The sequence below is a fragment of the Aotus nancymaae genome, unplaced genomic scaffold, assembly GCF_030222135.1.
Source record: "Aotus nancymaae isolate 86718 unplaced genomic scaffold, 86718_ANA_hifiasm-v0.15.2.pri h1tg000007l, whole genome shotgun sequence".
In the NCBI taxonomy this organism is placed as follows: Eukaryota; Metazoa; Chordata; class Mammalia; order Primates; family Aotidae; genus Aotus; species Aotus nancymaae.
In genome coordinates, this window is record NW_026988418.1 from 61,611,155 (window position 1) to 61,639,085 (window position 27,931).

The 27,931-nt window shown below is 36.6% G+C and overlaps 1 protein-coding gene across 3 annotated transcripts in view; it reads right to left on the reverse strand.

Annotated features, from left to right (window-relative positions):
* MAGI3 (membrane associated guanylate kinase, WW and PDZ domain containing 3) overlaps nucleotides 1–27,931 on the reverse strand; it is a 273,333-nt gene that overhangs the window by 19,668 nt on the left and 225,734 nt on the right. For all 3 annotated transcript variants that reach the window (XM_012466610.2, XM_012466611.2, XM_012466612.2), the window contains exons 10-16: nucleotides 23,077–23,682; nucleotides 21,815–21,846; nucleotides 19,291–19,447; nucleotides 16,768–16,859; nucleotides 14,880–15,072; nucleotides 12,357–12,545; nucleotides 7,140–7,325 (exon numbers count right to left, since the gene is read on the reverse strand). In XM_012466610.2, coding sequence (XP_012322033.2) covers nucleotides 7,140–7,325; nucleotides 12,357–12,545; nucleotides 14,880–15,072; nucleotides 16,768–16,859; nucleotides 19,291–19,447; nucleotides 21,815–21,846; nucleotides 23,077–23,682 — 1,455 coding nt within the window. The remainder of the gene's footprint in view (nucleotides 1–7,139; nucleotides 7,326–12,356; nucleotides 12,546–14,879; nucleotides 15,073–16,767; nucleotides 16,860–19,290; nucleotides 19,448–21,814; nucleotides 21,847–23,076; nucleotides 23,683–27,931) is intronic.

Sequence of the window (27,931 nt, forward strand, 5' to 3'; positions counted from 1 at the left end):
AAAAAAGATTCCTTTCAAAATATTACTGCTTACTGACAATAGTCACTCAAGAGCTCTGATGGAGAAATACAAGGAGATAAATGTTGTTTTCATACCTTCCAATACAACATCCATTCTGTAGCCCATGGATCAAGGAGTAATTTTGACTTTCAAGTCTTAGTATTTAAGAAAAACATTTGGTAAGCTATAGCTGCCACAGACAGTGATTTTTCTATGGATCTGGGCAAAGCAAATTGAAAACCTGGAAAGGATTCACCATTCCAGATGACATTAAGAATATTCGTTCAGTATGATATTTTAAGAAATTGCTACACCCACCTCAATCTTCAGCAACCACCACCCAGATCAGTCAGCCACTATCAACATCGAAGCAAGATCCTCCACCAGCACAAAGATTAAGACTTACTAAAGGCCCAGATGATCATTAGCATTTCTTAGCAATAAAGTGTATTTTCATTAAGATATGTATATTGTTTTTTGAGACATATTGCTACTGCACACTTAAGAGATTATAGTATAGTGTAAACATAACTTCTATATGCACTAGAAAACCAAAACATTCATGTGACTCACTTTATTGCAACATCCACTACCTAATAGCAGTGGCCTATAACTGAACCTGCAGTGTCTCCAAGGTATGCCTATAATAATACACTTAAGAGAAAGCGTAGTTTCAAAAGATAAAAACAAAATCCACGGTTAAACCCCAGCAATTAACATTATAATCTATGGAGAATCATCTTACCAAGAGTAAATAAGAACCCTATGAGAGAACATTTTAAAACTCTATTAAAGGACATAAAAGATGATCTAAATAACTGGAAAGACATTCCATGATCTTAGGTGGGATGACTTAATATGTAAAGATATAAATTCTCCTCCTCTACACAAAAAAATACATACACACACATATGTATTTATATATATATATATATACATACACAATATATCCCCAAAAACTGTACTTCACTTTTTTTGGAGGAGCTCAATAATTTGCTCTAAAATTTTATATAGAAAATTTCCATGAATATGTAGTCAATTTTGATAGACAGATAGGTTTGCCCTAATAAGCAGATATATTAGGATGTATCACAAACTTACAGATAAAAAAATAATGAAAAATACACACACACATATATTATCAGCCCAAGAACAAATAAACTAATACAACAGAATAGAGAACTTGGAGACTCATGCTTAAAGGGGAAGTTGATATATACAAGAGAGATGGCGTCACAAGTAAATAGAGTAAAGAAGTACGGTCTAAGAGCTGGTGCTGGGAAAACTGGCTCATGATCGGAAAAAAAACTAAAACTACATCCCTCATAAAACTACATACAAAGGTAGGCTCCAGATGAATTAAAGACCTAAGTACAAAAATCAAAATTATAAATCTGGTATTAGATCATATAAAAGAAAAATCTCTGGTGTGGGGGAAAAATGACTTAAAACGTCAAGAGTTTAAGCTATAGGTAAAATGTGACAAATTTGATTGCATCTAATTAAGAATTTCTGTATAATAAAGGGTACCATGATAGGAGAAGACATCTGCACTCTCTAAAATAAAACTGTACTACTGAAGTCCATGTAATTCAAGAGCAACCACTAAATATCAACAAGACAGAAATTCCACAAGCATATGAAGAGATGCTCAAATTCATGGGCAGTCAGAGAAATGCAAATTAAATAACGAGACAACACTTTCATGCTTTAGGCTAGCACATTCAAACGCTGATAATACCAAGTACGGGTGGGGAAGTAAAGGTATAAGAATCCTCAATGTTTTGCTGGTGGGAGCACAAGTGGATGCAACAATTATAGAGAACAATCTGACAGTACTAAATCAAGCACATGCATACCCTATGTCACTCCCAGAAATTCTCACAATGTTTTTTATTTTTTAAGAGATAAGATCTCTGGGCTGGGCGTGGTGGCTCACGCCTGTAATCCCAGCACTTTGGGAGGCCGGGGCGGGCAGATCACCTGAGGTCAGGAGTTTGAGACCAGCCTGGCCAACAGGGAGAAACCCCATTCTACTAAAAATACAAAATTAGCCAGGTGTGGTGGCACACACCTGTAATCCCAGCTACTCGAGAGGCTGAAGCAGGAGAAGCACCTGAACCCGGGAAGGGGAGCGAAACTCCATCTCAAAAAAAAAAAAAAAGACAGGTAAGATCTTGCTATGTTATCCAGGCTGGCCTACACTTCTGGTCTCAAGTGATCCTCCTGTGTAGCTCAGACTACAAGCATGTGCCACCAATACCTGGATTCTCACACTGTTTTGTAACATAGATATGTGAAGATGTGTATTGTAGAATTGTTTGTGATACTGTAGTATTGTAAGCAATGTTACTGTCTATAGGGAAGTGGACAGGTTATTTGTGGCAAATACTCATGGAAAACTGTCAAGCAGTTAAAAGCAATCAGTTATGTTCACCCAGCAATGCAGATAAATCTTAAAAGCTTAAGATGCTATGATACCAAAGCAGAAGCAGCGCCCCTGCAAATAGCTGAAGTGGACTTCTTCAGCATTAAAACTTTTGTGCATCAAAGGATAGTATCAAGAAAGTAAAAAGACAAATGGAGAATGGGAGAACAATAGTTGTAAACCATGTATCTGATAATCGTCTAGTGTTCAGAATACATAAAGTCATCTTACAATTCAACAATAAAAAAGACAAATAACTGAGTTATAAATGGCAAAGGATTTAAATAGACATTTCTCTATGTAAAGAGGATTTACAAATAGTCAATAAGCACATGAAAAGATGTTCAACATTATTACTCATAGCAAAAATGCCAATCAAAATCACAATGAGATATCATTTCACACACACTAGAATGGCTAGAAAACAAACCCCCAAAACAGAAAATAAGTGTTGGCAAGGATATGGGGAAATGGAAGCCTTATATATTGCTGGTGGGAATATAAAATGGTGCAGCTGCTGTGGAAGAGTTTGGAAGTTCTTCAAAAAGCTAAACATAGTTACCATGTGACCCAACAATTCCATTCCTAGGTATACAACCAAGAAAAATGAAATCATACACCAACACAAAAACCTAAGCACCAATGTTCACAGTGGCATTATTCACAGTAGTGGAAACAACTCAAATGTCTATCAAATGATTAATAAGCAAAATATACGTATGCATAATGAAATTTTATTCATTAGGCATAAAAAGGAATGCAGTACTGATATATGCTACAATTAGGATGTACCTTGAAAACATTTTGGTAAGTGAAAAAAGTCAGATACAAAAGGCCACACACTGTTTGATTCTATTTACAAGAAATGCCCAGCAAATCCACAGAGACAGAAAGTGGATTAGTGGTTGCCTAGGGATGAGGGTTTCGAGAGTATGGGAAGTGACTTCTAATGGGTATGAAGTTTCTTTCTGGGGCAATAAAATGTTGTGAAACTAGTGGTAATGATTGCAACTCCCTGTGTATATACTAAAAACCACTGAATTGTATATTTCAGAATAATGAATTTTATAGTATATGAATTCTATCCCAATTCAAAAGAAAAAAGAAGACACAAGAACTAAATGCCATGAGGAATCCTGGATTGGATCCTAGAACAGTAAAATGACATTAAAAGAAAATAACAACATGGTTGTGAGAAAAACCCAGTGTAAAATTTCTAAGTTACATAACTCAAAAAGAAATGCCAACACACAACAAAAAATGTATTTTAAAAGACGCACAAATAAAATGCAGTACATAACACATACTAGAATGTTTGCCAATGGGAGCAGCGAGAGAAATGAGAGTGGAAAATAGAGACAAATGGGAACAAACAGACAAATAAACTGAAAACAAAACAAAGTTATTGCAACACTACCAGAATCATTCCAATAGGAGGGCTTGGTTGCCTTTGGTAACTTATGTTCACTCTTAAAATTACAAGACCTGACAAAAAATTAGAAATCAGTTTTGAAAAATTATATAATTTAAGGTTTTTTTTTTTTTTTTTACAATAAGCAGGAACTACCAGACATAGTAAATTTACATTCCGTATTTAAAAACAAGATACATGGTGGAGGAAGAGGTGGTAGTGTTGTGGGAATGCCATATGATGGAGAACAGTCTCAAGTCCTGGCTACAGTTTGAAAGTCTTTTATGAAATGTGACACTTGCCTTACCATTTCCTTGGCAACGTAGGCACAAATATTAAACAGCATCTAGCAAAGGGGGAAAAAAAGGATGGAGGGACCAACAGTTGTTCTTTTTCTAGGTAACTGTCTTTTACCTGCTGATAGGGAATGGCTGATGGAGAGAGGGGAGAAGCATCAGACGGGAAGCTCTGGGGCTCTGGGGTATTGATCTGAATGTGTGGTTTCTGAAAATAGCTTTAGAGTTATAAATATTCTTTGACTCTTTAGTGCAGTTGATAGATTTTATACTGAATTTTATGAGAAAACTGGAAGGCTTACAAACTCCATGAATGAGATCTTTCTTTATGGACAGAAGGGAGATTTTCTGTTTTTTTCCTAAGAAAAATAAGAGATTCTGAATGTTTTCATAGTTTAAAAAAATCCTAGAGTATAATAAAATAATGTGTGAACACTGAAATGTGATTTTACATATAAAATGTGGCTGTATTTTAAGAGGCTGTGCCTGCATATGAAATATACTTTAAGTATGTATCTGGTACGGAGCTTCCCTCCACCCTTCTCTCTATTTCTCTGAACATGGACTGATACTATACAAGAAATGTCAAGTATCTGTCCACAAGTGTTTGGGCCAGAATGTGAAAGGGAACTTTTATTCTAAGAAAAATTATGAACAATCTTGGATAATCTTTTAGAGAAAACATCATCAACATTAAACAGTAATTTTGGGGGGAAAAGTTACTGAGAGAAAGAAGTCATTTTTTTCCTAACAAACTATCTATCCCAAGGCTATCCAAAGTGTGGTTCATTGGCGAGATACATAGATATTGAGAGTAAGCATTTATAACATTTTTTAACCACAGGCAATTCATCTAACTGCTCTGTGACTCAGTTTCCTCATCTACAAGAATTGGAAAACAATAGTGCCTACCTAGGATTATTGTATTAAATTAGTTAATATATGTAAAGCATTTAGGACAGTGTCTGTCACATAGCATACACTTATTAAATACTATTATTTCCTTGGGAAGTGAGATTTAAACAGAGACTGGAATGAGGGAGCCAGTCATGTAGGTAAAATAATAACTATCAGATGAGCACCGTAGGGTATTTATGCAGCTTAGGTACATTTTCACCTTTAACCCCTGGTGGTGATCCTGAAAAAGATATTACTACTCCAATTCTACAGTTAAAAAAGTGAAGATTAGAAATATGAAGTGGCTTTTTTGTCATATAACTAGCGAATAGGTATCTGTGAACTTTGTCAAAAGCCTTACTTCTTTTATTGGGTTTAAATTGCCTCTGCTTAGGTAATGGCACAGAAGGCTTCAGAACCAAAATCTCCTGACATTTACTTTGTTCGCTCATTTGTTTACTCATTCCTTCTTTCAAAAAATATTTGCTGGCCAGGCACATTGGCTCATGCCTATAATACCAACACTGTGGGAGGCTGAGGCAGGAAGATCGCTTGAGTCTAGGAGTTCGAGACCAGACTAGGCAACACAGTGAGACTCCATCTCAAAAGCAAACAAACAAACAAACAAAAAACCATTAAAAATTATGTAGTCCTAGCTACTTGGACGGCTGAGGTAAGAGGATCACTTGAGCCCAGGAGGTTGAGACTGCAGTGAGCCACGACCAAACTATTGCCCTCCAGCCTCAGCAACAGAATGAGACCCTGTCCCAAAAAAAAAAAAAAAAAGCTTAAGTATTTAGTATCACAGTCAACCAACGTTTTTTGTTTACAAAGAGCAGACCATTTAAATAGGGATACAGTTATGTGAGAATGACGTCCAATAATGTACAGAGACAGGAGGTGCTATGGGAGTCGGGGTGAGGGAGGAAGGCCATGTGCACAGAGGCCAGTGAAGCCCAGCTTAGAGACGGTATGGAGAGAATACTGGGAGGTACATTTAAAAGGCAGGCTGTGCAGAGAGTGGGGAAGCAGTGGAGCTTCTACAAGAGAGGATTTTAGAAAAGAATCAGCAGAGTCAGGAAAGAGTGTGGGAACGGAATGGAGAAGGAAGGGAAAGAACAAAGGCAGGGATGTCATAACATCTTGGAATCCTGCCCAGAATTGGACAGGGCCTAAGGGAGCAGTGAAGTCAATTCATGTCCATGCAGAAATACCCCCTACAGCATCTTGAACAGATTTATGTAATACCTTAGAAATAAATGTATGAGAATGGTGCAGTAGGAACAGAAACAAAGGGTAGAACCAGGACGTATAAAAGACTTGGAAATCATCTAGATTAGATGGTCACGGGGGAAAATGGAACATGAATACACATTACAGTATGAAGAATTTTAACATCAAAGACTACCCTTCATAATTCTGTTTTTGGCTTTTCCTTGTTAGTTTTGCAAAATCAGGAAAAATGAGATGACCATTACATAGTGGTTATGTTGTAATTCACAAAGAATATGGACTGGTTCAAAATGGTTCCCAATTAGAAATTCTTAATGATCAAAGGGCAGTTTTACAGCAAGGCAAGACATTAAACATGTTTGTAAGATTCCAGGGCTGCCAGCATGTGTTTAATGCCCTACTTACTAGCCATTCCCACACACTCCTTTACCCTGCTTACAAAGCAGCTGCCCAGAACAAAGCCCTGCCCCCAAGGAAAGTCACATTGTGGCATGGGCCTGACATAAAAGACTTGATATCAACAGTGACTTTCTTTGAACTGTTTAAAGGATTTTCTTTCACTCAAGCCGAGACTTAAGACATTATTTTAAGAAAATAAGACCTGTATTGCCAGTCTCCTTCACTTCTGGGTACTTGTTTCTCTAGCACATAAATGGTCCACACTCACTAGCTGGATTATTTTTCTTGAGCTGCTGACAATTTTATAATAAATTGTCTTTTAAGTTCATTAAATGGAAGTGGTGAAGAATGAGACTGCAGAGTGCATACATAGTCCCCTGCAGTGATTCTGGCAATACTGGAGGAGGCCACTGCTTCCCACAGGCTTTGAGCCTCTTAGATCAGCTTGGGGCAGGCAAGTCTACTAGCTCCTTACCTTCTTCAGCAATGACTGTTAGTGTGACGGTGACACCAGCATCTTTGATCAGCTGAACAATGTTATCATGAGACAGTTCAACAATGGACTGCCCATTCACTGCAGAGATATGATCTCCAACTTTCAATTTCCCACAGCGGTCAGCTGGGCTTCCTTCTATGACTCGGCCAATTTTATGAGGAATAACTATGGGAAAAAAACCCCAGGTTTTTCAATTATTTAAGGTATCTGCTAGTGTTAGATTTATAATCATTACCATTTGAAAATTCAACATAATAACATCAAAGAAAACTATTTAAAAACATAAGAAAAAAGTACCACATGTCATCATCCTATCCAATTGCAAGTATTTTCATACCACTTCCCACTTTTGCCCACATGCATGAATACTCTTTACGCAGTTGTAATCATAGCATATAAACTTCTTTGCTATCTTCTACCCACCAGAAACCTTTTTCTAATTTTTACATCATCATCCTAATTGTTCTGTGTTTAAGGGCTATTAATCTCACTGATACCATCTGACTGATCACATGTCTCATTGTTTATTGTTGGCCATTTAAGCTGCATCAAGTTTTTAGGTATTTTAAAAACTGCTACACTAAGATTATCTTTGCTTCTGTTAAAGGGGCACTTGCTCCCATAAAGAACCTTGTAAATAAATGCAGGTCAAACTCAAGTTTACACTCACTAGTTATTGGTCAGAAATTCAAGTACAGCGAAGTGACTGACCATTAAAATGAATGATACTTAATTTCATATGAAAATTAATTCCTCTTATTTATGCCTTTAGCTCTTTTTTAAATTTGAAAAGCTGAGTGGAATTGGAACATTATATGTTAAGTGTTAAGACTACTTGATTCATGGATCAAATTCTAAAACAAATGCACAAAGCTGAGTCTAATACAACTGCAAAGACTCTGTGCAGCTCTAGTATATCTCTAGCTTGTAATGCTAAGGGCCTTCCTGGATTAACTAGTAAGACACTCTGCTATTATTATAGCTTGAAATGAGTTCTCAGATATTCAGGACATCTTGTTAAAGTATTTTCCACCATGCAACAGGCAGCATTCATGTTAGGAAACAAATGTTCCTTCTATGTCCTCTGAGAATTTCCTACCCTATGTCAGTAAGCTTATCAAGTACTCGGGCTCCTGCTGACTATTGATTGATATGATTAGGGATAATTTATATTTTTGAATGGCACTGTGAATGATGTTTAATTTCCACAGTAAAACCTGCTCCTTACTAGTATTTCTGAATCATATATAGGAGTATGTAAGGGACATTTTAATAGACCTTCATTTGGACTAGAAAAGTTATTCTTGATGATGATTTATGTTCCTACAGAGAGTGCCCTGGCTCTTCTAGGAATATACAGTGGGAGATTTTATCTTAAAATAGAGTAAGTCAATGTTGGAAGGAAGTGCCTTGTAGCTCTGAATTATGTCAAGCACTTATTATTCTACTTTCCTTAAAAACAAAGTAATTAGGGAAATGCCAGTGCAGTATGGGCCATGTTGTATGCCAGGCATTATGAGAATTCACTAATTCTACAACAGGTGGCAAACCAGAAACATATGGCAGGTCATACAGTGGCCCTGTGGTGACCTTCTAAATCAATACCTCAGTTATTCTCCTTCTTACAAAAGATTTACTCAAACATAGTGTTCTTTCTAGATCTCCTGAGAAGAAAATCATTCAGTTCCTTGGCTCACTAAAAGGAGTTTGTTCAGACTTGGGAAAGCATTAAATAGAATTAATCTCTGAAATCTTAGTGGTCCCCTTTCTCATCCTGCGAGCAGTGTGCTGAAAAGAATTGATGCACAGTGGTATACAACTTTCTAAAGGGTTGGTTGTCTGGGTAAGGGAAGGTAAAAGTAGTCAGATTGCTATCGTCTTAGTGTTTATAGCAGTACCACTAAAACAGTGAAAAATAGCAAACAGACTAGTAGAAAGGTAGTTTTTGAACATTTTCTAAATGGACTGGGAAACTGTTCAAGGTAGCCCCTTAGAGTTCACATAACTAGGGAAAAACCTTCAGTCCTGCCTTGTTTTTGTCAATACACAATCTACAAGCATTTGCCATAAAGCAAACTTATCCATCTTCATTCATCTTTGGCCTAAATCTGTCTCATAGCCTGGCTTGTCCAGATCCTGAGATCACTTTAGTGCTCTTAAAACATTTCTTTTCAGGAAAGAAAGAACAGTAACTGGAAATGTTCCCTTCTCAAAGAAATCTTTTGCAACCAGAACTGAAAACTATATGGTAAGAAGGAGTAACACTAAAAGCTCTGAAGTACTGGCAAAGCAAAAACTAACGAAGTCTTTTTCATCTTTAATAGAGGCCTTTTCTAAGTACTCCATTCATTCAGCACTTGGACAAATCGTGAGGATGCTGGACGTGGATCCCTGATCTTTGAAAAAGTCAACAGTAGAGAAACTCAGAATTCCGTAACAGGTACCACAGATGCTACCATGAACTCTTCTTGAGATAAACGTCATCAGAAAATACCCAAGACGAGGTCCATAAAAAATGATCTGGCCAGGCACAGTGGCTCATGCCTGAAATCCCAGCACTTTGGGAGGCCAAGGTGGGTGGATCACCTGAGGTCGGGAGTTCGAGACCAGCCTGGCCAACATGGCAAAACTCCGTCTCCACTAAAAATACAAAAAAATTAGCCGAGTGTGTTGGCATATGCCTGTAATCCCAGCTAATCAGGAAGCTGAGGCATGAAAATCACTTAAACCCAGGAAGCAGAGGTTGCAGTGAGCCCAGATTGTGCCACTGCACTGCAGCCTGGATGACAGAGTGAGACTCTATCTCGAAAAAAAAAAAAAGAAAAAAAAAGAATGATCTATTCTGGCAGACAGGTTTCCTGCCTTTCCACCTGTGCTAACTCCTTTCTGAACCAAACCTTCTCTGTCATACGGTTTGCAGCAAGTGTTCAGTGTCTGTGAGTAAAAGCTCCTCATTTGAATTTGCCCCAGGACCCTTTTCCTGTCTATATGTGAAAAATAAAATTCTAAGAAGAATATCACAAGCCTCAACATTTTATGAGATTATTAACTAGCATTTCAGTGAAATTATCAATTCTGGTTTACATTGACTAAAAACTCAAGTATTTTATATAAAATTCATCAACAACTTCAGCCTAATTTACCATTCAGCCTGATAATTAATGAGCTGCAAATACTCATTTCCTGCCACATGTTAGCTGCTGCCTCAATCTTACACTTTAATTGGGCTTTCTTTCCCATCTCACTATTAAGTATTGATGAAATGCTAAGTTTTTTAAAAAGAAAAGTCAAGAGATGGTGATAATTTTCTAAATAATAATGATTGTGATAACAATAGCAGCAGAAGCTACAACAGGCAACAGCAGCTAACATTTACTGAAGGCCTCAGCTAAGGGCTTCACATACCCTGGCTCCTTTAATCTTCACATTCATGAGACATGGAGTGTCTCTACCATCCTCATTTTACGGAATAAACTCGAGCTCTTTGAGGGAAAGTAATTTGCCCAAGATCAGACAACTATTAAAAGATATAAGCAGGACTTGAATCCAAGTTTGTTAGATTACAAAAGCCAACACTTAATGACACTATCTTATACAGAGATGAAGCATATCCATAAGTAAAATCATCAAAATAGTAAAAAATGATTTAAACAAGAAAAAATAAAACTACTTAAACATTTAAAAATTTTTTTAAATTTACAAATATATACATATAAAAATACTTAATAAACATATTTAAGCAATGCAACTTATTTTACTGAATTCCTCTATATAGTTTAGTTTTATGGTGAACACCAGACTCTCCCCAAATTTCTGTACTACTAGAAAGGGAATATCTTCAATATAGAAGGTGGTTAGCATCTATCTACTAGAGTAATCTACTAGATTCTAGATTATCTACTATCTACTAGAGTAATACTCTTTCACTGTTTTAGTTAATCTGAATGCCTGGGGTTATTCCATGTTATGAGATTGACAATATCATTATCCTAAATGGTTATCTGTTTTTGGAAGTACTGACTTCCAATGATAAAACATGAAAACCAACTAAAAGCTGCTTTCCCTTCATTTTTCTGACACAGACCATATAATCATCCTCACAGCATCAGTGACAGTTCCAGTTCCAAGTGTTACCATGGCAACTGCTTTGGGAAAATGGAAACTAGCATCGGTGAGCAGAGACCTAATACCATAGCAATAACTCATCCATGTCATGGACTCTTTTTCTCTTTATACACTTGCATTAATTTTAGCAAGATTTTTGCAAATTGATTTGGCTCACAACACTTTCCTAAAAGTGTTTTCTTTCTTTTTAAACTAAGGTTTTAGCAACCACTTGGTCAAAAAGGATCTCACTATCCAAAATATAATCAAACTGACTTGGAAAGGCAAGAGCACATTTTCATGTGGTCAAAGATTTTTATCATTTGACTTGGAGCTGGTTCTCATATTCAACTGGATTTTATAATTACATTAAAAATTATTTTATAGAAACATCAAGACAAATATTTCATTTGCTGAATCATAATAGCCCTGAATATACTGGATGTAATTCCTCCTTTGATGATGGAACTGATATAAATACTTTCATCCTTCTGGATTAGAATATTCTGTTAAACTTGATTCAAGATATTTAGATTCATTTTCCAATTGTTGACAAAATTTTTATGTTTTAATAAAACATTTATAAAAGGTATGCCTCTTATCATTCAACAAGGATAATTTATAGCTGGAATATGACAATTATTATTAAATAATAACATGAAATAACTAAAACATATTTGGGTCAAGATTTTTCTATTAATCTGCTTTACTTCTCAATTGCTTCTAGTATTTCTTTTCTTCATACATGATTTATTCTAATTTTCAAAACCTATGTCCCCATTTAAAAAAACTAAGCATTATACCTTTCATTAAATCCACATCTATGACATACTGTCTCAGTATAACCTTGATGCAAATGGAGCTACTGAAACTTATTAAATATTTTATGGAATCTGAGATGATAGATGAACCTGAAGCCTGGAAGGTTCAGTTCAGATAACCTAATTTCAAAAATAAGGAAAGTATTCACCATTCTTAAAAAGATAGGTATCTAAGGGACTTTACATAGTTCCTAATTATTTCATAAACTCCAGTGGGAGCCTCAGAAAACTGGGCTTGCAGGGAGAGACAATAAGAAACAATAGTCCTTACCTCCTGGAGGTGGTTTGTGTTTGGAGGTGAGGATGACAAAGCCAAATCCTTCATTTTCCTTTCGTTGCAAGACAACATCATAGGCCTCTTGGGGTGCAGGCCTGGCTAGGACCTCTGCCCGGCTCAGGCGGGGAGATCCATTCTGTGTTGAAATGAAGGCCTGAGAGCTGTCGTCCTCAGGTTGTTTTTCTATAATAAACATAAGCAGTTTTGATATTTCTGGAACATCATAATTTCTTGTGACTAAAGTGTTTTTATGGTAAGTCTCTCACAGAAAAATTCAGTTTCTAATAATATAAAGAATAGAAAAGCAGCCCCATATGTGAGCTTCAGGCATAATCTAAGTGTAGATGTAGGCAACAGCAGTCCATTCAACTTCCCAAATACTCAGAGTGGATTACTGAAAAATACATACAATCTCAAGTTACCCCATTTTTTTTTTTTTTGAGACAAAGTCTTGTTTTGTCACCAAGGTTAGCATGCAGTGGTGTGTTCTCAGCTCATCACTGCAATCTCCGTCTCCTGGGTTCAAGCAATTCTCCTGCCTCAGCCTCCCGAGTAGCTGGGATTACAGGTGCCTGCCACCATGCCTGGCTAATTTTTGTATTTTTAGTAGAGATGGGGTTTAACCACGTTGACCATGTTGGTCTTGAACTCCTGACCTCATGATCTCATTTTAAAGGAAGTTCTTCAAAGCATCTGTGAGATCTGATAGTAAAAAATTGCTTCTTAAAATTATTTTACTTCCATCAAGTTTTATAACATGGACCAATAATTTTAACGAAACATATAATGACGAATGACACAATGAACTTTCTCTAAAAATCAATTATAAATATAATTTAGTTCAGTGACTGATATTCGTTGATGTCTGTCTTAGAGGTAAAAGCATCAGGGCAGAAATGCTACCTCATTATAACAGTTTGCCATCTATACAAAATTTGTCTTGTATGATGTGTTTGCAATGGCAGTTTCCTGAGTGCTGATGTAAGATGAGTTCATCATTAGCAGTTCTCACCCTCTACCTTCCCAACCCCCACCCCACAACTTGCTGGTGGCACATAACAAGCTGTCCACATGAACAGGAAACACTTCTGAGCACAGATAGGGTCATATGAAATTTTTGACAAATGGCTAGTTAACATACACCTTTTTCTGCTCTTCAAGGATGACATCAGAACTTGAGAATGACACAAAGTTAGTACTAATTTATTTTTTAAAAAGGGCATATTTTTAACCACAACACACTGCAGTTGTGGACATATTTATAAGGTCTCTTTTGGCTGAAAATTTACATGGTTTTAAGAATATGTTTTAGAATCTCAACAAAATGCCACCAACATCCAATCATTATTGAAAAATAATTTTTTTTTTCAAAATGCATGGTTAGAATAAATTAGCTAAAATGTCTCCAATAATATCAAACTACTATGGAACTTCTTCATGATTCTTTCCAGGGAAGAGCCAATTTATAGATTGCATAACATCACAATTTTACTGTAAGTAGTTACATTTGGCCTCCAGCACAACTAAATTGAAGTGGTACTGCATTACAATCTGTATGCATCTCTAAATGCCTGGTATTTACCAAAGGAGGCAGGTTTACCAAGGGAGGCAGGCCTTTACTTTGAATGTTGCAGTAAAAAATACACTGCCTCATTTTTAAGAGTGATGTAAATATTCATCCAGTTCACGACATTTATTAATGTCCACTTTGTACCAGACAAGTATTCTTCTAGGTGCTGAGGATACAGCAGATAACTAAACAAATAAAAATTAATAACCTTCATGAGGCTTATGCTAGAGTTATATTTTTAGTATTTTAAAGTTGCAAGAAATCTTTGTATATTCAGCTAGTGCGATATTGTGGTATGACTAATAATTTTGTGTTCGTTATTAAAAAAAAAAACAGATTTAGGCTGGGCACAGTGGCTTATTCCTGTAATTCCAGCACTTTGAGAGGCTGAGGCGAGCGGATCACTTGAGGTCAGGAGTCTGAGACCAGCCTGGCCAACATAGTGAAACCCCGTCTCTACATTTAAAATTCTGTATTTAAAAATATAAAAATTAGCCATGCCTGGTGGCACATGCCTGTAACCCCAGCTACTCAAGAGGTTGAGGCAGGAGAATCACTTGAATCTGGCAAGTGGAGGTTGCAGTGGGCTGAGCTTGCACCACTGCACTCCAGCCTGGGTGACAGAGTGAGACTCTGCCTCAAAAAAACAAAACAAAACAAAACTGGATTTAAATCAATACTCCCATCTATAATGCCATATTGGCAAACTGCATCAATATATAAAAATAATCTTAATATAGAAGCCCAAGATTTATTTTTGTATAGTAGTAGTATTTCTGAATCCTTTTGTCCTTGCATGGCCTTCCACAGTGAGTCTCTGGATCACACCAAATGGGTTATCTTATATACTACTGAATGTAATAAAATAACCTGCAAAACTATACAGGACATAGACTAGTACCTTTGTTTCTTTTTTAACTTTTCAGAGTAGGAACAAGTTCACATACCTCCATAGAAGATCTTTCTTCTGACAGTTAATAACACATGGCCATTTCGAGCAGCAGTTGTCATGAGGTCCAAGACTTGTTTGTGTGATTTCCCTTTAACAGGAATTCCATCAATGCACATTAGTTCATCAGCTGCACGGAGCCGACCATCTTTCTCAGCTGCTCCCAGAGGAATAATAGCCCCAATATATATCTGATAAGATGACAAAGTATAGGTTGGTCCACAGTCTAAAGTTTAGCTGAAGAGTTAAGGAATTTCTAACTTAGCATTGTGCAAAGCAACAGATTTTTGCAGTTCAACTATGAAAACAGTCATATTTTAGAAAGGTATTATCTGAGGAAGTGTCCATTCTCCAAAATGGCACTCCAAATAACCACCCTGTACTATGTAATCCCTTCTAGATTCTCAGGGCTGTGCACAAAGAAAACAGAAAATACAAAGTTGTTCAATAACTCAAAAAGCACCACCATTATCCCCTTCATTACAATGAAACAAAATACAAAACTCAGAAAACATAAATCTGCAGAGTAGCTATTAAAAGTCTGTTCAATGTCATCAGGCAAGATTTTCTACATACTGTTCACAGCAACTGGGATCATTCTCAATGGTACTCTCATCACATATGACTAATGGTACAAGTTCAGTATACATAGCACAGAAACATTTCTTGTTTCTAAATCTCAATGGGAACAGAGTGGCCTGAAGCTCACTTGCATCTAGGTGAAAAAATCTGGTTCATTTTGCTCACCAGCATTAGAATCCTATAATTAGGCAATCCTGAATGTTTGGACTAGTTTCAGACCTGCTAAAATCTGACATTTAAGAGAAAAGAAAGGTTTCTTCTAAGTTGTTTGAGACAAATTCTTAAAATATCTAAGTGAACATTATGAATATCAACAAAATAGGAAGCAATAAAGCAAAAATACAAATACTACCAAGAACAATCAAAGTAGCTAGTATTTGTTCTACGTAGGCCAACCTGCCTTAAGCTTTATGTGTCTCCAATGACTGTTGCAATTGTAAGCAGTATGACCAATTAGAACAAATTTATACTATATAAATCAAATGTTCTATTCAGAAATAGGAAGAAGTCTATCATTTTCAAAGATTATTGTGCTTCACCTAACTTCTAAGCATAATGTAGCCTTTCATGATATTATATAAAAGAAAATGCAAATATGTTCTTAAAAATTCTATGGAACACATTACTTCTTTGTTATTCAAACCAAGAGCAAAACCTAGAAACAAAACCCCACTACATTTGTTCTCTAAAACAAGTTTATATGAGAAGCATGTATAAACAAAATCCTAGACTTTAAATGCTTTGCAAATATAACTCTTATGCCTCTGGACAAAAATATTAATTATTTTATATTCCGCTAGTTTCAAAGGTAACAGATGAAATGACATGCAAAGTACCGAGCATGAAAATGCCAACCTATTAATAAGACTAGGTGAAATAATACGCACAGGCTCATGCCAACCATTTATGAAGCATTCAGAAGATAGAGTAATAGTGGGAAAGAGGACATGGGATTATAGGTTTTTTAGAGAAGGAAAATGTCTTAGGCTTTGTTTAATGAGGGCAAAGAAAAATACAAAGTTAAAATAAGCTTCATGTAGTTAATCACACAGAGAAGTAAATAAATTAATCATTGCCTAATTTGCAGCTGACATATTCCATTTTTACCCAGTTTTTAGCCTCAGCTATACCACAATAACTGAGGGACTATGATACTAACAGAAACGCAGTTCTTCCTCATATGAATGAAACTGTTAGAAAAAAAAAAAACCCAAAGAACAAAACAAAACACACTACAATCCAACAAATCACCACTCAAAACGTTTGAACAGGAAACAGCCATGTTCCAAAGAAGTGACACTTACAGACTGGTCAGGTCCATCTCCTCCTAGCACTCTGAAGCCGAATCCTGACTCTTGTTTTCGAAGAAAAACATCCAAATCTTTGGTGTTTGGTGCTAAGGAAAATTAGAAAATATAAAATAAATATTTTGATTTATTTTAAAAGGTTTAAAACAAAACAAAGTTCAATATTTAGTAGAATATTATAGAGTAACTCAATAAACCATAATCTCAGAACTTTTTAATATGTGAAAATTTGCACAAGAGTGTAACACACAATTAAACTATAAATCCTTGTTCTGACTCTAAACAAAACTGTATCAAGACTGTTAAGAAACATTTACTCTCATTTCCGTATTACACCGCCATTAACTTCTAATGCTGTCCAATCAATATTACAATGTTAAATTCAGAATGATCAAATTTGAGTTTGATATCTGATAGGTGCAAATGACCTAAGTTAACACTTGAGTAAGGTACTTTCAATCTTAGGAATGCTTGCAAAATATCTTATTTCTGCTCTCAAGCTAATACCTTTCTCTCAGAAAAGTATTCCATATGAACTACTTACCTAGCCTAGTTTTGCAAAATGATAGCATGTTAAAGGAAAATAAGTAACAGCTAACATTTATGATTAGCCCCATTTTCTAGGTGGGAAAACTGAGAGTCTAAGTAAGTTGGCCATTGTCACACAGCAAATGGCGAAGCTGAGATTTAAATCCAGATTGATTTCCAGGGTCTAATCTCTTAACCCATACTATCGTACTCTTAAAGGATAAGTTGTATTCCTTAGAATATTAAGTCACAAAAATCTATTTCATGACTAAAATTTTTTTCTTTGAGAAAATATTAATGTTATTTATAAGTAAGAAGTATTTACTAGAAAGAGAAAAGAAATAAACATGTCAGAGAACTATATAAAAAGTGAGATCAGTAAATTCCTGATAATATTCTATAGAAGCAATATCTTTTGATATTTATTTCCTATTAAAATTGTAGAACTTTAGAGATTAAGAGAGTCCACTTTGGGAGGCCAAGGCGGGCAGATCATGAGGTCAGGAGTTGAGGACCATCCTGGCCAACACGGTTAAACCCCGTCTCTAATAAAAATGCAAAAATTAGCTGGGTGTGGTGGCATGTGCCTGCAGTCCTAGCTACTTGGGAGGCTGAGGCAGGAGAATTGCTTGAACCTGGGAGGCAGAGGCTGTAATAAGCCGAGATTGAGCCACTGCACTCCAGCTCTGGGCAACAGAGCAAGACTCCGTCTTGGAAAGAAAAAAGAAAAAAGAGTGGTGAGTTCAACTCACTTATTTTATGGGGGAAGCCGGATGGGACTGCAGAGTTTATACCAGTATTAATAATGTATCAGGCTATAAATGGAAAGTATGAAGAAAGGGATTCTACAGTTACGCTAATTTAAATTATTGCTTTGCTATGTGTACAACTAGTTTTTATCTTTCTAAATATGGCTTGAGATTATCAAGATGTAGTTCTGCAACAAGTTAAATAAGCATAAAATCAATTACATATATATTCCACTTGTACATATCTTTTCCAAGGTAGATTTACATCTATTTCTTAAGAATAAATAAATAAAAAAAATTATACCTACTTAAATCTGCAATTTTATTGGGAAAAGATTTATCATTAGTAAGTGAATTAGTAGGAACATGCATGAATTTCTGCCTTATGCATTCTCTCTTTTTATCTCTCAGCCGGACTCCTTTAAAGAGTCAACTCTTTAGTTTCCTCTTTAAATTGCACACGCTTCCTCAAATTGCATACACTTCTGATTCATCCTTCATACTCTTGCCAGAGAAACCTTTCTAAAACACAAAACTGTCTTCCCCATAGTTAAAAGCATTCTGTAGTTCTTTGTTATTTATATGACCAACTGCAGCTCCCTTAGAATTGGCCTTCCACAATCTGTTCCTGTTCTCCTCTGTGACTTTCCTTGCCAATTGCACCGAGCCAAAGTGAACTACTTGCAGAACCCAAGTTATGCAAGGTCAGTGTGCAAGTGCTATTCCTTCTTTCCCTTTTATCTTCCTCATAGACACTTTTTCATCCCTGGTGACTTAGTTAAAGCTTTGCTTCCAGTATGAAGCTTTTCCTGACATTTCCTACTGCTCACACTGATAAAAGTGAATAGTCCTTCTTTGGATCCCAATTTATCCATTTCATTTTTCTATCACTGTACCTGTTAGGCTTATTATGTGTACTTATTTACATACTATTTGATTACATATTTGTCTTTTCCATTTAGTTCTAATAATATTTCTGGGTTCAGGTCCTATGTAACCTATTTATCTCTGTAGTCTAATTACCTAGTATGGCATCTGGTAGATAACTAGCACCTAATAAATTATTTTGAAAAAATGAATGTGTGAATGTTGAATATACGTGGAAGAAGTCCAGAGTTATATTAAAATGGTAATGAAGGAATAAGTTTTCAAAATGCTTTTGAAAGATGGGAAGATCCCAGTCTAAAAAAAATACAAATTTATCTTGTTACATGCTCTCCTGATATATTCCACAACTACTTACGTTTATCTTCATACAAAGTCTTAGATTTCAGGTAGACCTCAGAGGGATCCAATTTTGGGGATCCTGACCTGATAATGCTGGGTGGAAAAGGCATAGGCTGGGGAACAGGCTCATTTACGGTCTCCAAACTTCCTGAATTTTCCTTTTTATCTGTTTTCTGAAATGGAAAAGGGCCTTAGTATTTTTTTAAAAATCAGATGGTTGATTAATTTAGAAAACTGGTATCTGAAACGGATATGTCAACTGATTATAGTTGTATAGGTGGCAGAATAAAAGTCACAGAAGATTTATAGTTACAGGAATTTTCATTTTCATAGCCATGTGTATTTGGTTGAAACATTGAACCTAAATTAGAAAAAAGTTTATAGTGATATCAACTAAAGAGTCTTAGTTAGTCCTATATTTAAACAATTTTGCCCTTTTCTCCGCCACCAAGACATAAATTGACTTTGAGATGAAGATAAATAGAAATACAACACAAGGCAGCATTTCTAAGTAAAGTAAGAGGGAGATTCAGAGAATATCTTCATAAAATGCTTGGCATGACCCACCTCTCACTCACTGAGTTTAATTTCTAAGGAAGATATTTAAGATAATACTCTTTCTAAGAAAACAGGAGAGGTTAATTCTAATTTAGGTTATAAAGATGGCACTATGAAAACCCTGCCTGGCCAATTCACATATATTAAGAGAGAGAAAATGTACCATGCAAGACAATTAGATAGGGGAAAACACAGTAGCATATTCTGATATTTTTCCTATTTAGATAGAACTTCCCCAAAGTAATAGCCAAGCAAAATGACTTATTTAATAAAATGCCAAAAATGAAATCCAATAAACAGCCTAAGAAATATGGCTTTGAGACCAGCTTGTTATCCTGAATTATTGTTAGCCAAGGGAGATTATGGATGCTTGTGATCATTAACAATGACTAGAATGCAGAGGCACCAGCTTGTCAGGGAGTTATCAGGGGTTAGCCACTGCAAAATGTTGTGCTAGAGGGGACCCTTCAATTACCTAGACCCAATCAGAAGGCAGAGAAGCTAACAGCAGTTTCCTGCCCTTTCCCCACATATCCTACCATTCTGTCAGAAGCAGTTAAAGGTCATCAGGCCCTTCCATCAATTATAAAGCATTAGGGTCACTGCAGCTGCAGTGGCATCCATTATGAAATAGATATGGTGACACAGGAATTAAAATGATTACTAGAGGAACCAGAGAAATGTAGAAGAATACAGTACAATATGAACTGAACAATTTTTGTTCACACTGGATCCAAGTAGTATAAGCAACCAATTAAAAGGGCAGAAGCTGGCTGCACACAGTGGCTCACGCTTGTAATCCCAGCACTTTGGGAGGCCGAGGTGGGCAGATCACCTGAGGTCAGGAGTTTGAGACCAGCCTAGCCAACACGGTGAAACTCCATCTCTACTAAAAATATAAAAATTAGCCACGTGTGGTGGCATGCACCTGCAATTCCAGCTACTCGGGAGGCTAAGGTACAAGAATCGCTTGAACCTAGGCAGCAGAGGTTGCAGTGAGCCAAGATCACACCACTGCACTCCAGCCTGGGTGATGGAGTGAGATTCTGTCAAAAAAAAAAAAAAAAAAAAAAAAAAGGAAAAAAGGGCAGAGGCTGAGAGATTCTTTCTTTTTGATCCATAAAACAGCAAATTTGCAGAGGATTACTTGGTGGGCTAGAAAGAACTAAGTCATGTAACATAACCTTCTATAGTTTATGGTTATGGAAGGCCATCTTTTGATTTTGAGATAAAAGACCGCAAATCATAAACTAGAACTATATTAGAATTTTAAATACAATTATCTTTACACCCACATCATTGTGGATATTTAAATAGCTACAAATGTGCACCTCATAGCCATAAATGTGCATAATAGTAGTATTTGATGCACCCCTTTTTAAAGTTCTTATTCTCTGTACAAGTCCTTAAATAGGCTACATGGTTATTTAGAAGAATGTCAAGAAGACACTGTTTCAGGTCCTTTCACTTTGATAACAAGCAAATTTAGCACAGAAGAACATCAATTACCCTAGAAAGTCTCGTTTAGTCTTAAAAGAAGATTACCTAAAGGTGCATGTATATTTAGTCCCCACAAAATTATGTGAACTACCATGTCTTCTTCGGGCACGAGCAAGAAGATGTAATAGTTTATCATCTGTCTTAACATTTAGGTCCTTCTTACCTTGTTTCTCTGAAACACAAAAGTAAAAAGACCACTAGGTTGGTTCTTTAATGTGTTCATATTTTATAATTTAGAGAATAGGAATACTGGTAGAATAGGCCTTCAGTAGTCCTCCAGTTGCAATGCTTAACCTGTAGAGCACATCTCCTCACTAGGGGGCTTTTCCAAACACTTTCTGAGTTTCTAATAAATACAAGCCAAGGGCAGCAAGCCTAACTTCTCCTGGTCGATAATCACCACCACAGTGAGCTCCTACAGAGAGGAATGTGGCCTCTCCCTCGGTGTGTTGAAAAAGATTTGAGGACCAGTGTATACTCACCATTCTGGCAGTTTTGGTTGGTGAAGGAGGACCTTAAAAAAAAATGAGGCAAATTTTAAAACCAGAGGATGCATTCCCAGATCACAAATACTGCTATTGTTGATGATAAAACTAGCTTTGACTTTTAGTAGGCTGGTAAATTCTATCTGTGCCTAATATCTCCTATGTACCAGGCATTATACATAGATTATCTCATTTTATTTTTACAACAATCTGAAGGCACAAACATTATGATCATTTTAGAAAGAAGGTAAACTAAGATTCTTCCTTATACCAAAGAATCAGTTAAGTAGCAAGGCAGGAAACTAACATCAAACCTGTGTGACATCAAACTTCTGTGTCTTTCTTTGTTATATTTGTTGAAGCCCTGAATTACTCTCAAGCACTCACAAAGAGATTTCTACCTTATTTGGAGCACATTCTACCATCACTTAGACAAGAAACCCATATGAATCAAAAAAATGAGAATAAGCAAAAATTCCCCCCAAAAATAGAAGGGCTCATTTGCCTCAAAAGTGAAAACTAAAATCCAGAGAGATAAAAAGAGTTTTATTCTTTAAAATACTAGTCACTCATAAGTATGGATTTAAGAAAGCCTATGAAAGTTAAACTTTGTGATTAGTCCTTGGAACTGGATTTGTAAATGTCTGAGAGCAGTTCATGTCAGCTGATGACCTTGGAAAATAAAAATTATATTTCTCTCACATAAGCACTGTGCGGTTTAATTAACTTTTACAGGCAGATACTAGAGCTTAAGATAAAAGCTTTACGAGCACAAGCCATCATGATTGCCTCTGCAGAACAGATTAACACACCATTCAACATTTTACTTATCCATAGAGATGCTAGCTCTTTCAGAACGTCTTTGGTGCATTACAGAGGTCCAGATGAAGCACCATTGGTTGAAAGAGTCAATTTCTATTACTGTCATCAACAGAGAAATGAAATTAAGAGGATATATTTCATTTGAAGTAGCACAATGCTGTGACTCTCTCAAATCATTAAAGCCATGAATCAGATTTTCAAAAGAATACAGAGGGAAATAAATCCATGATGGACATGAATGAAACCACTAATAACTTTTTAAAAACTGCTGAAAAAGATACTGCTTATGGAAACAATCAGACAGAACCTTAAGGAAAATGTGCACTGATTACTATTTAAGACTGCAGGGAAAAGATACTCTAAACTGTAAGGAAGGACAATCAATAGATATAAATGCTTGAACACTGGAACTTTTTCTATGTTGTGCTATTACTTACCTCCTCTTAAGATAAGCAACGGTACATCGGCACCTACTGGAAACTGCTTTAGCACCTCTACCACTTGGAGATGTGTTAAATTCTGCACATTTTGATGGTAAATTTCCTTAATTATATCTCCTTTCTGAAGGCCTTGACACCATTGGCTATCCAATATCATTTTTACCTTCTGTCCAGTAGGGCTGTCAGCAATTGCAAACCCAAACCCTTTAGGGCCCTTAATCAAAGGGATAGTCACTAGTTCAGGCTGAGAGCTGCCTGACGATGCCATGGATGCTCTCTGCTCACTTGTTTCTGATGGTCCATTGAGACCATCACCAGTCAAAGTGTGTCCCGATTTTCCATTCTGCTCCAGAACCACTGCTCCTGGCTTAAAATCCTGAGGATTCATGCAAGTCTCTCCCTTTGTTAGTGACTGTCCATTGATGACAGGGGTAGCAGCAACAATATCCACAACAGGATCTTCACTGTCATCAGGAAGTGGATAACCACGACATAAAGTGAGGTTTACATACTGATTGACAGGTACCAATTGAAACATCTGGACAACATCTGCATGAGTGTGACCGAGGACACAGTTGCCATTGATGTCTACAATAACATCACCTGGTAAAACACAATCATGTTAAAAATATTAAAATCAACAAATAAGTTATTTTTTTTTGCCAGAGGAGCAAAAATAACTACTATTTAGCAACTAAATTTGAAACATCTTACTGTTAACTGCTGAAAAGACAGACTTCTAATTCCTCTCTAAAATGTATGTATAAGTATCTAAAATCCTACTTTAGTAGCAAATAATTTTGACTTCAAGCTCAAGTGAATCATTAAAAAAAAACCCTGATAATTTATATTATCATTGTTAGTATACCCTCTGAGTCATATCTAAGTGATCATGCAAAACTAGACACATTGTAGCAGGTATTTAGTACACAAAAGAGGAGCAAGTAACTCCACTGACTACTTGTATAATCTATCTTTATTCTATTTTTTGAATAATCTAATTGTATTTATATGTGTATCTGTGCATATATACATACACTGACAAAGATGCTGTCCTTAACCAAACTCTAGACAGGCTCCTCTGAGCTCTTTTTTCACTAGGCCTCATCCTTGGCATGTTCTTCAGAGCCTAGTTTTAGCAAGAATCTTGCTAAGTTGGTTTAGCCAAAATCACCCACTCTTGATATACAATCTATGTCCTCATTCCCCACCATCTTCCAGATGATTATCTGATCACCTTAGCCTGCATTCAGCAAGAATCCTGTCAAGTCCCTATAGCCAGAAATCCTCCTTCACACCTGATACCTTTTTTTTTTAAATTTTACCTTAAGTTCCAGGATATAAGTACAGAATGTGTAGGTTTGTTACACAGGTATACATATGCCATAGTGGTTTGCTGCACCTATCAACCCGTCATCTAGGTTTTAAGCCCCACATGCATTAGCTATTTGTCCTAATGCTCTCCCTCCCCTTGCCCACTTAACCCCTGACTGGCCCTGGTGTTTGTTGTTCCCCTCCCTGTGTCCATGTGTTCTCATTGTTCAACTCCCACTTATGAGTGAGAACATGCAGTGTTTAGTTTTGTTCCTGTGTTAATTTACTGAGGATGATGGCTTCTAGCTTCTTCCAGGTCCCTGCAAAGGACATGATCTTTCTTTTTATGGCTGCATTGTATTCCATGGTGTATATGTACCACATTTTCCTTATATAGTCTATCATTGACGGGCATTTGGTTGGTTCCTGTCTTTGTTATTGTTAATAGTGTTGCAATAAACATGCATGTATATGCGTAGTAGAATGATTTATGGTAGAATTATTTTATAGTAGAATGATTTCTATTCCTTTGGGTATATACCCAGTAATGGGATTGCTGGGTCAAATGGTACTTCTGGTTCTAGATCCTTGAGGAATTACCACACTGTCTTCCACATTTGTTGAGCTAATTTATACTCCCACCAACAGTGTAAAAGTGTTCCTGTTTCTCCACAGCCATGCCAGTATTTATTGCTTCTTGACTTTTCAATAATTGCCATTCTGACTACTATGAGATGATATCTCACTGTGGTTTCTATTTGCATTTCTCTAATGATCAGTCATATTGAGCTTTCTTTTCATGTTTGTTGGCTGCATAAATGTCTCTTTTGAGAAGTGTCTGTTCATAACCTTTGTCCACTTTTTGATGGGGTCAAACAGTCTATCTTTAAATACCACCTTATTTATTGAGTTTAAGAAGCTATTGGCTGGATGTAGTGGCTCATGCCTGTAATCCCAGCACTTTGGGAGGCTGAGGCGGGTGGATCACCTGAGGTCTGGAGTTCGAGACCAGCCTGGCTAACATGGTAAAACCCCATCTCTACCTAAAATATTAAAAAATTAGGCTGGGCGTGGTGGCTCACACCTGTAATCCCTGTACTTTGGGAGGCCGAGGCTGGTGGATTACCTGAGGTCAGGAGTTTGAGACTAGCCTGGCCAACATGATGAAACCCCAGCTCTACTGAAAATATAAAAAATTAGCTGGGTGTGGTGGTGCGCACCTGTAATCCTAATTACTCAGGAGGCTGAGGCAGGAGAATCGCTTAAACCTACGAGGCGAGAGGTTGCAGTTAGCCAAGATTGAGTCACTGCACTCCAGCCTGGGCAACAAGAGCAAAACTCTGTCTCAAAAAAAAAAATTAGCCAGGCATGGTGGCGTGTGCCTGTAATCACAGCTACTCGGGAGGCTGAGGCAGGTGAATCGCTTAAATCCAGTAGGCGGAGGTTGCAGTGAGCTGAGATTGTGCCATTGCACTCCAAATTGGGCAACAAGAGTGAGACTCCATCTCAAAACAAAAACAAAAACAACCCACAAAAGCCACTGATTACAATGTACTTTAAAACTTCATTCTAGTTTGAGAAATACTGAGCTGAAGATCAGAATGATGTTAATTTATGAATGTATTTTCTTGTAATATCCTCCTTTTTGCAGAGATTTTGAATTTGATTTATAAATCAGATTTCAAAAGGCAAAACAAATAAAAAATTCAACAGAGGCAAACAATGCATTATTGAAGACATTGAGAAGTCAGCTTAATAAATCCCTATAAAAACTGGTTTTGCTTTTCTGATTTTACGTTAGTATGACTGTTTTGGTTGCAGAATCGTTACCACCTGATGGTCATCAATTGGGTAGTTTTTAATACAGCCCTGACTTAAAATCTGGCCCCTGTTGTCTCATCCATTTGCTTTTATTTGAATACGATTATTTAAAAGATGATTGCCAAATAAGGGTGCTTTAATTTGATCTGATGGCTTTTAAAAAAACTCAATCTGGTGTTAAAGCTCCCAGAATTTTCATGGAAATATTGTATTGCCATGCAAATTAGATAAGCATTTTAGACAAATATTAAGCTATATTTTAAAATCCTGACAGCATACACAATAGCTAAGACGTGTTTCATGGACAAAATGTTGAAAAGGTCAAAACTGAAAACAGGCCAGGGAGGAAGATCCAAGATGGCTGGTTAGGAGCAGCTCAGGATTGCAGCTCCCAGTGAAAGCGCAGAGGGTGAGTGGACGCCGCATTTCCAGACGGATTTTTATTGCCCACAGACCAGGAGATTCCCAGGCGGAGGAGCCCCACGGGTCGCCAGCGCGGCTGTTTTGGCCGGTGCGGCTGTTTTGCTGGTGCCCCGGCATGGCAGTTCCCAGTGCAGAGTAAACGGGACTGGGTCCCCACTTAGCCAGCAAGGGGAGTTCTGGGAAGCTCCGGGAAGGCAGAGTCACTCATTCATCTGATTAAAAAAAAAAAAAAAAAGGGGAGACTGAAACAGGGAGCCAGGCCAGGAGATTCCCAGGCAAAAAAGCGCCACGAATCTCAGAGCCGCTGTTTCAGCCAGTGCAATGGGTCGCCGCATGGGAAATCACACAGATCCCGGCGTCTTTTCAACAGGCAACCAGAACACCTGGGAGAGAGCCGACCGTTCAACTAAAAAAACAAAAGGCTCTGAGGCAGGGAGCCAGCTGATCAGGCCCAGCTGGTCCCACCCCCACAAAAAAACTGAAAACAAAAGAACCTTACTATTAATTTTAATCTCTAGTTTGTTAACTTTATAAAGTAATAAAGTAGAATAAAAATACTTTCCTTTACAAGTATAACTTTTGATTATTTTATGTTTTCTTGTTTTAAGTTTTTGTTACCTCAGTGGGTAAGCGTAATATGAGAGATAAAAAAAATACTATGACAATTCAAACATCCAAATGTTGGTCCATATTTACATGGCATGTGAAATAACAGAGGATTAGAAAAGTCTAGCAAACACTGCAAGAAGCAACCTCAGTATAATGCTAAAATCTTTCTGGAAAGCAATACTTAAACTTCCCCCATAATCAGAAACTAGTCTTGAACCTCTTCCAAGTTCATGAGCCTCAGACACTGCCAGCCATATTAAAATACCCAGCAACTACCAAGTAAAGGCTTTAGGAAACTATAGAAAAGACAAGTTTACACAACTTTGTAAAAATGGTAATGTTTATGTCTATAATTCTTAACATGGGAGTTCAATTTAATAACCAGTAAGATTAAGGAAGCAAACAAACTTGGGAAAAACTGTAAGATTTCACAATTTGATACCATAATAAACACCACAATGGACCGTTTTACATATAGGTAAATAATAGCTCCATAGTATCCTTTATAATTCAAGAAAATCAAACAGTTTTCTGAGATGATTAATAAATCTTTAGTTTTATACTGCAAAAGGATTATCTCAAAATTATATAAAATATTTCAAAATATTAATAAATTTAATGTTTTCTCCAATAGTTTTCACTTGTTTGTAAAATGGCCCACCATCAAAGATAATATGCATTTAGT